At 52.3% G+C, this 8020-nt stretch overlaps 3 protein-coding genes across 3 annotated transcripts; all 3 read right to left on the minus strand.

The window, feature by feature from the left end:
• Positions 1 to 2711: 2711 nt before the first annotated feature.
• Positions 2712 to 3095, minus strand: LOC108761273 (uncharacterized). Its single transcript, XM_018507701.1, has one exon. It carries the CDS (start codon positions 3093 to 3095, stop codon positions 2712 to 2714), a length of 384 nt encoding a protein of 127 aa, XP_018363203.1.
• A 234-nt stretch (positions 3096 to 3329) lies between these two features.
• On the minus strand, positions 3330 to 3854 carry LOC108761274 (uncharacterized). The gene has a single exon (XM_018507702.1). It carries the CDS (start codon positions 3852 to 3854, stop codon positions 3330 to 3332), a length of 525 nt encoding a protein of 174 aa, XP_018363204.1.
• Positions 3855 to 7415: 3561 nt separating this feature from the next.
• On the minus strand, positions 7416 to 7760 carry LOC108761275 (uncharacterized). Its single transcript, XM_018507703.1, has one exon. It carries the CDS (start codon positions 7758 to 7760, stop codon positions 7416 to 7418), a length of 345 nt encoding a protein of 114 aa, XP_018363205.1.
• Between the last annotated feature and the right edge of the window lie 260 nt (positions 7761 to 8020).

Raw genomic sequence — 8020 nt, forward strand, 5'->3', positions numbered from 1 at the left:
TCGTTTCCGATGTCCCTGACCAGCTCCCTTCTGTTCTGCTCCCAGGCCGGGCACTCCTCCCACGTGCTGTGCCGTGTCCAGTCTGGCCGGGCAGTGCCAGCACCTGGCGGATTCCTCCTTGATCTTGTGTAGATATTGCCCAAAGCACCCATGGCCTGTTAATAACTGGATGCACCGATATGTGAGGCCAATCTTATTTTCAGCCCATTTTTGGAGATGGGATCGGAGTGCAATCCCCACCTCCCCTCCCGATTGACCAGGTCTTCTGATCCACTTTTCCCAGTTGCGAAACATCCTATTTTTCCCCCTAGATCGTACTGGTTCCGACATACTAGAGGGAATCTGCTTCATTCCTTGGGAGCGGAGCTCCTGCTTAGCCTCGTACACATTCGCATACATTTGCGCTTTTAAGAGTAGAGGCGGTGCTCCAGCTAGTATAGTCGCGGTAGCGAAACTTACCGTTCTGAATCCCCTTATCGTTCTACAGGCGATTCTACGTTGGGCCTGTTGCAGTTGGCGATGTATGAGCCTATTTTTTTCCGCTTTATCCACCCATACAGAAGCCGCGTACAGTGCCATTGAGTCTAGCACCGTGGCGTGCAATCGCCTGACCCTGGGTCTGGCCCCCCAATATTTGGCAGTATTTTTGCCAGGTTGCCTGCTGTTCGCAATAGTCTCTCCCTTAGCACCCGTAAGTGTCGCTCATAGGTCCATCGGCTATCCATGATCACTCCCAGGTACTTGAGGATATCCTTTAAAGCAATGTCCGAGTTATCCACCCTCACGACGGACTTCGCTGGCGGGCATCGTCTTTTACTCCCTCGGAAGTAGATTGCCTCAGACTTCCCAGCTGAAATGCTCAAACCTAGTGACTTGATGTGGAAGACCACGTTGGCAACTGCCTTGTTGGCTTTGAGCAATGCTTCTTGCCAGTCTTGCCCCCCTGCCAAGACAAACGTGTCATTCGCGTAAGCGGTAATTCCACAGTCCTCCGGGAGGTCAACGTTTCTCAACACTTCGTTGAAACCCAGTGTCCATAAATATGGGCCCAAAACCGAGCCTTGCGGCACTCCACGCTCGACCCTTCTAATTTGGGTCTCTCCCCTTTTGTCCGTATCTGTTCGAGAGGTATGCTCGCAATACTCTCCGGATATAATAGGGAATCTTGACCGACGAGAGCGCCTTTCCAATCCCATTCCACGGGAGGGACTTAAATTCATTTGAGATGTCAATCAATACCCCAACCACAACCCCTTCCGTGGTATCGATGTAATGCTCGGTAAATTTTCGCACGTTTATGATAGCACCTGTAGTGCTGCGACCCTTGCGAAAACCGAATTGAGATGCGTTTAAGCGCGATCCCATGCCGAAGCCAAAACTGTCCAAGTAATCATTGATGCGGCTCACTACGATACGCTCAAAGATCTTCGCCTCCTCGTCCAAGAGGCATATGGGCCAGTAGCCCGAGGGGTCATCGGCTAGTTTACTATTCTTTCGTAGTAACACTAATTTGGCTTGCTTCCATTTTTCCGGGAAGACTCCGTTCTTCAGGCATTTTGTAAAAAGCCCTCTCATTCTCGCAATGAGTCCATCCGTCACCATTGTCCACGCTTGACTGGGTACCCCGCTGGGCCCAGGCGCCGCTTTTCTTTGATTCATCCTTCTCACAGCAAGTTGTATCTCCTCGTGGGATACTTCCATGTTTGACACCCAGCGTTCACTTCCCACACTGGGGAGGCTTTCTCTGTCCCTCCATTCCTCCTCCCTTTGGTCTTCAGGGGGCGGGAAGAGGGTGTTTAGTATCTCATCCAGGAAAAGAGGATCCAGTGTCTCCGTTATCGGTATCGTCGAATGTCTTAACTTATTAAGGACCAGCTTGTATGCAGTCCCCCATGGGTCCTCATTTAGGAATTCCACGAGGTCTCGTCATGAGCGTTCTTTCGCCTTGTAAGTTGCTGCCCTTAGCTTTTTTTTCACCATCCTATACTCATTTACTCTGGCTTCAATCTCGTCCGGTTCTAAGCGTCTTCTGCTGGCTCGTTTAATTGCCCTACGAGCTCTTGAGGCATCCTCTCTCAGAAGTGATACTTCCTTGTTCCACCAGTGAACGTTCTTCCTCAGTCGGGTCTTAGTCCTTAGCATTGCCACATCGCAGGCATTTATTGCGATTCTTTGCAGTTTGTCTGCCTCAGTATTTGGGTCGCAGTCTTCTATGTTTCGTGCTTGACGGCTCGTCGGCCAGGAGCTCGTAATGATGGCTGCCTCGAACATGTCCTTATTTAGTTTTTTAACAGCCCAGCGCTGTTCCGTGATTACTTTTCTTTTTTCTTGCGAGGTTGTTAGTCCCAGCTCCATTGTGATAAACGGGGTGATCCCGATTAACCACGGCTCGATTGGACACCACCAATCACAGCGACCGGTGCTTAGGAGCTTTGTAGTCTCAAGCGCTGTGAGTGGCTCATGTCCAATTGAGCCGTGTCCAACTGGGTGCCACCCGTGATAAACAGGTGGTCCGACATGGTCTCCATCTGTCTCACCCGCCATTCTGAGATCCTCCTTGCGAGACCAGGAGAGGCCCATGTGACATCCACGGCCGATTCGCCCGTGGTCCTAACACACGTGCTTGTCATTCTCGTGCTCATACAACAGAGACCCAAGCTGGCAGCCCAGACTTCAAGAAGTCGTCCCCTCAGGTTCGTGAGCCTATCACCTCATAAAGTCGATCTGAAGTTAAAGTCTCCCGCGACAATCATAGGGCTGCTCACATAGCTCTGCAGGTGTTTTGCTAGGTCTTCTAGGATCTTCTCAAACTCAGGCCTTGCGAGGCTCGGGGAGATGTACACGCCGGTAACAAACATGTCCCCCCATTTAATTGTAACGAACCCTCTACCTGCATAAACTCTAGTCAGCGGGAGCGTGTCCGACGCCAACAGATGGCCACATCCCCTTTCACCCGCCCAATGGGGATGGACCGGGATTCGGTATGGCTCAGCAATTACTGCCAGACCAACGTCGTTTTCCATCATTGTTTGGGCCAAAATGTCCTGAGCGTTTCTGGCCCTGTTTAGGTTGCCTTGTAACAGGGTATTGGCCATTTAAACTCGTTATTTTGGACTACTTTCCTTCCCCGGACTTCTCCAGCCCGTCACTCCTGGTTCGTCGTTTTTAGGCCATTCGGTGGGGCTCAGTTCCGAGGTCTCATGTAGCTCGTTTAACGTCTCAGTCTCCATAGGAGACTCCAGTGGAGTGAAACTGTTTGCCACTATCACTTTCCCGGTCATATTTCCCTGTTGCTCTTTTCTTGGTTTTTCCTCCGTGATTCTTGTATATCATTCCTGAGTGTTCTGAGTATACTCAGTATGCTCTGTGAAAGGTCCAGTTTCCAGGGGTTTTCCCCCCTGTTTTCCGGCCAGCTGGTTCCTTTGTACCCTTTTCTTATTTCTTTGACCTATCTCGGGATGGCAGGCATTGCCCCCCATTCGATGACCGTGAGGGAGTCCCGCCTCCTCGCAGACCAAACACTTGGCAACCTTCGTGCATTCTCTTGCCTGATGGCCTTCTTCCCCACATCTATAGCATGTAGTGTTACGGTCTGCGGTGCTCCTGCACTCGGCCCTTACATGTCCAAATTGCAAGCATTTGAAGCACTGTAGTCCACGATCCGGGAGCGACGTTATCTTCGCAGTGGTCCATCCTATTCTTATTTTCTTATTATCTATTAGTTTGTTAGCCGCCACCACTGGGCACTTTACCCATGTAGACCCAAGTCCATTACGGGTTTTACTGATAGGCTCCAGTTTTATATCCGCATGATTGCACCCAGTTGCGATCACTATGGTCTGTAGTACGTCCATAGATGATATTCAGTCATCCAGATTGTCAATTCGAATCTCGGCCGTTTTAATAGGGCGCGAGATCTTGATCTCCTCGTTCTCGGCGAAGGTCTCCTGTAATTTTATAGCGAGCGCTTCCGCCTTCACTGCGCTGTCCAGGCCAGGAATCTCAAGCAAAAAGGCCCCAGTCTTAGCATGCCGTGGACGTAGCTCAGAGATTCCCAGCTCCTCCAGACTAATGCGCTCCTTAGCCATTTTTAGGGTGTCCGCATATGTTGTGTCTCCCTCTGTAACAATTTGAACAACCGCGGTACGCGGTGGCCTCTTCTTTTTGGCCACAGTGGGGGCTTTTTGACCTCAGTGGGGGCTTTTTGACCCATTAGGGCCCTGGAGATCTTCCCTGTGGGTCTCGGAACCGTCTGTTTTTTAAGGTCTCTCTTGGCCTTTCTTCCAATTATCATAGCCCATGTTTCAGCCGTTTTAACCGTCTCCACAGTCGTAGTTGCTCGAGAGAGTGGTTCTCTCTTGTGCTCTTGATCGGTGTGTCGCGCTAAACGAGACTTCGATCTCGCCCTTGTTTTAATGTCTCCTTGGGAGTCAGATCCAGCCCCAAACTCCTCCCTAATGAGCTCTCTGACGATTTCTGCGAGCTCAGTAGGCTTATTTGCCATTTGTCCCAGGGCCTGAGGGAGAACTTAGCCTAACCTTGCAGCCGGAGGGAGCCTCCGCCAGTCGCCCCGGATTCGGCCTCTGCGGAGCTGACGCGCGGGAGAGAAAACCCCGCAAATGTAAATATATAGCGAGTAAGTCCATTAGGTATAAGACAAAAAAGATAAAAACGAAACAAAAAAAATTATTATTAGCATATTATATAGTTAGATATAGTACTATTCACATACTATTACCTACGGATTCTTTTTATTTCGTTCATATCGTCGGCAAACAAATAGATGCCAAGGCCTAGAATAAAAGGCTAACAAAAAGGAGCATATTTAGTTTAGTTAGGGGCACATAGCCTCAATAGTTTCGGAAAAACCGAAACGTCTAAAATAAACGCGGTACAAGCACGCGAAACGGCAAAACGCAATCAGGACCGGGAAAAATAGGCGGTCCCGGAAATTGAAAATTAATACAAAAATAACGGCGGGATCGGAAAACGCGACCGCTATGTACAATTAGGACGAGAAAGTAATACGGGAGCCAATTCTAGGTCCAAAAGATATACCGGGTGTACCCAAAATACTGTTATAACATAACGAATTTTAAGATATCAAAAAACGCGACCGCTATTAACGACTAGGACGCATTAGGAGCGGAATACTCGAAGGCGAGCGTATAAAATATACCGGGTGTACCCGAAATACTGTTTTTACATAATGAATTTTGAGATATCGGAAATCGCGACCGCTATTGACGCGTAGTACATAGGAGAAGCGGGACTACCACATATCGACATACGCAACATACCGGGTGTACCCTAAATCCTGTTATGGCGTAGTGAACTTGAAGATATCGGAAAACGCGTCCGCTATGACCAATAGGGTCGAGAAAACAACATGTCCACCGAATACGGACCCGAGAGCTATACAGGGTGTACGTTAAGTTTCGTTGCGACATCGAAAAGACTGATACTTACTAATGTAAATACTGTACATAGAAAGGGGGGTGCAGCCGGGGGATTTCGCAAACCTGTAAATAAATTTTAGATTATATACCGATGACTCCAGCGGGAGACCTCCAGAGGCAGCATCCTTCAGAGTCAACGAGTACCTGAAAAGAAAAGAAAAGAAAAGGATTAGAATAAAAAAACGATAAAATTGTATAATGCGGGGGCGTAAGTAGATAACATAAGCTAGCAGCGTGAGCGCTGATAGCGCGCAAAGCGAACGCGCAAACGCGAGCGCGTACAGCGCCAAGCGACAACGCGCAGACGCAAGCGCGAGAGTGGGAACGAGCGATAGGAATAAGAGGGCGAGCGAAGAAGCGAAAGGGGCTGATTTTGCTTGGTAACCAAAGAGAGAAGTTCTCGATACTGGGAGCAGTGATACGAGCGGAAAGTAGTTAGCGCGCGGATGAGTGGGACATTACTTGGAGGCATTGTCAATTTCGTCTTCGGGGATTTTTGTCCACGGGAGAAACCGAGGCGACCGGCGGCGTTCCGGTAGTGGCGAGCGGGACCGTTCCGAGACGAGTCCAACAGCAGCGACCGTTAGAGCGAACGGGGGTTCACGCCCACGCGAAGAGTCCGGGGTTATACGAATAAGCGCGAGCATTGTGTAAAACGATAGGCGTGCGTGTCCGGCGCAATCACCCAGGTACGGCATCACGCCAGCAAATGTAAATACGAATTGCTAAAATCTCATAAATAGAACGAATAGTGTTAGTTGCCTGCAAACAGTGAGTTGTTATTCGACGAAAAACCTTTCCCTCTGCGACCGAGATGACTCGGGTCGAGTCGACTCAGTGGTGCAGGGGACGAGCGAGGCTGGCGGCTTCCAAGGCCAGCTGAACGAACCTTCTCCTTTGGAAGGTAAAAAGGAGTGGCGACCGGGACATACAAGAAGAAGCGGGACCGAATAACGCTAACAAGCTTCGAGTCCGGCTACAACCTAACCTTTTTTTTTTTGTTACGCTGGGGAAATGCGTTACGCATACCCGGGCCTTCGGGAAGTAACCCGGGCTATGTGGGACTCTCCCCGCCCGGAATTAACCGGGCGGGGCCTACCCACTAAAACCCCAGCGAGTGTCCTGTCCGAGGCGCTGTGTCAGGCTGGTCCGGGATCTTCGCATGTGCAGTACTACCGGACCAACTCGACGCCATGGCGCAATAGCGCCCCGTCCGAATCTATCGTACGGCGGAGGGAGACACCACCTCCCTCCGCCGCCTAGCCCGGCACCCGTTGAGAGGGGTGCAGAGCCCCCGCTCTGCGCCCCACGGTGCGTGGGCACAGTTGTCCGGTTGTGGAGCCCGACTACGTCCGGGCGATAGCATTGTCACCCGGTTACCACTACTGCGCCCGAGCCTGACTAGCAGACTCGAGCACCCCGCTTTTGGTCCGTTGCGGGAGGGGAGCCCCCGCTTGGTAATACAGCCCCGCCGTCCCCCCGCCCATTGTCCCTCGGGGTAGGAGCAGATGCAACTACCTCCACCTCCATGCGTGTGTCTTCCCCCACTGGGGTCGGCCCCATGCAGGGCCCCGTCTCGGCTTCCTCCTGCAGTCCTGCCCTAGGCCCTGCAACAGCTGCAGGGATCCGTCCTTTTCTCCTCCCGCGGGAGGAGGGGGAGGGGTGACACGCCCTCCCCCCATCCGGTGGTTCGCCGGCAGGCCGGCGTCCATGCATACGGCGCACTTCACCGGGGCAGTGCACGACTTTGCCACATGCCCCTCCGTCCCGCAGCGGTAGCTGAGCCTGCTACGATCCGTCCTCCCCCGAGCACTCCGCCCCCACATGCCCCATCTCGAGACACCGGAAGCACTGGAGCGCCCGGGCGGGAAGGAGCTCCGTTCTTACCGTCGTCCATCCGACTGTGGTTCTCCCTTGCTGGGTGAGGCGGATTGCCGCATGCAGCGGGCACCTCGCTCAGACCGTGCCCAATCCCTTGGGCGGTCTCCTAATCTCCCCCATCCTGATATCGACGGGATTGCACCCTCCGACCGTGGCCACATGGGTGGCCAGTTCGGCCAGGGTGACAGAATCCTCCAGGTCCTTTATCCTCATCTCCGCCATCTTCATGGGCCTGGAGATGAGGACATCTTTCTTATCGGCCAGCTCCCTACGCAGCCTGGTCGCTAAGACATCTGCTTTCGCAGTGCCTACTGCCCCGCCCGGAATCTCGAGTACGAAAGCCCCTGTGCGGGCTCTTCTGGGCCGGACGTCGGTAATGCCCATGTCCTCCAGGTTTATCCTATTCTTAGCGACCCGCATGATCTCCGCGTAGAGCCTAACCTAACCTTTTTTTTTTTGTTTTACGTGGGAGGAGAAAATCTTCTTATATCCCTTCCCGAGGGGGACCCTTTCGGGACACCCATCGGGAAGGGGAAGACCCCCGACGGCCCGTACCGTCAGGAGTGCCGGATTCGACCGTCCCGTGATCCCTGTGATACCAAGGTACCACAGGGACGCACCGTGACGGCCGCCTACCGACTAAAAACTCCCCCCTAAGCGTACCACCGCCATTGCCTATT

Source organism: Trachymyrmex cornetzi, unplaced genomic scaffold (genome assembly GCF_001594075.2).
Source record: "Trachymyrmex cornetzi isolate Tcor2-1 unplaced genomic scaffold, Tcor1.1 scaffold2465, whole genome shotgun sequence".
Classification (NCBI taxonomy): Eukaryota; Metazoa; Arthropoda; class Insecta; order Hymenoptera; family Formicidae; genus Trachymyrmex; species Trachymyrmex cornetzi.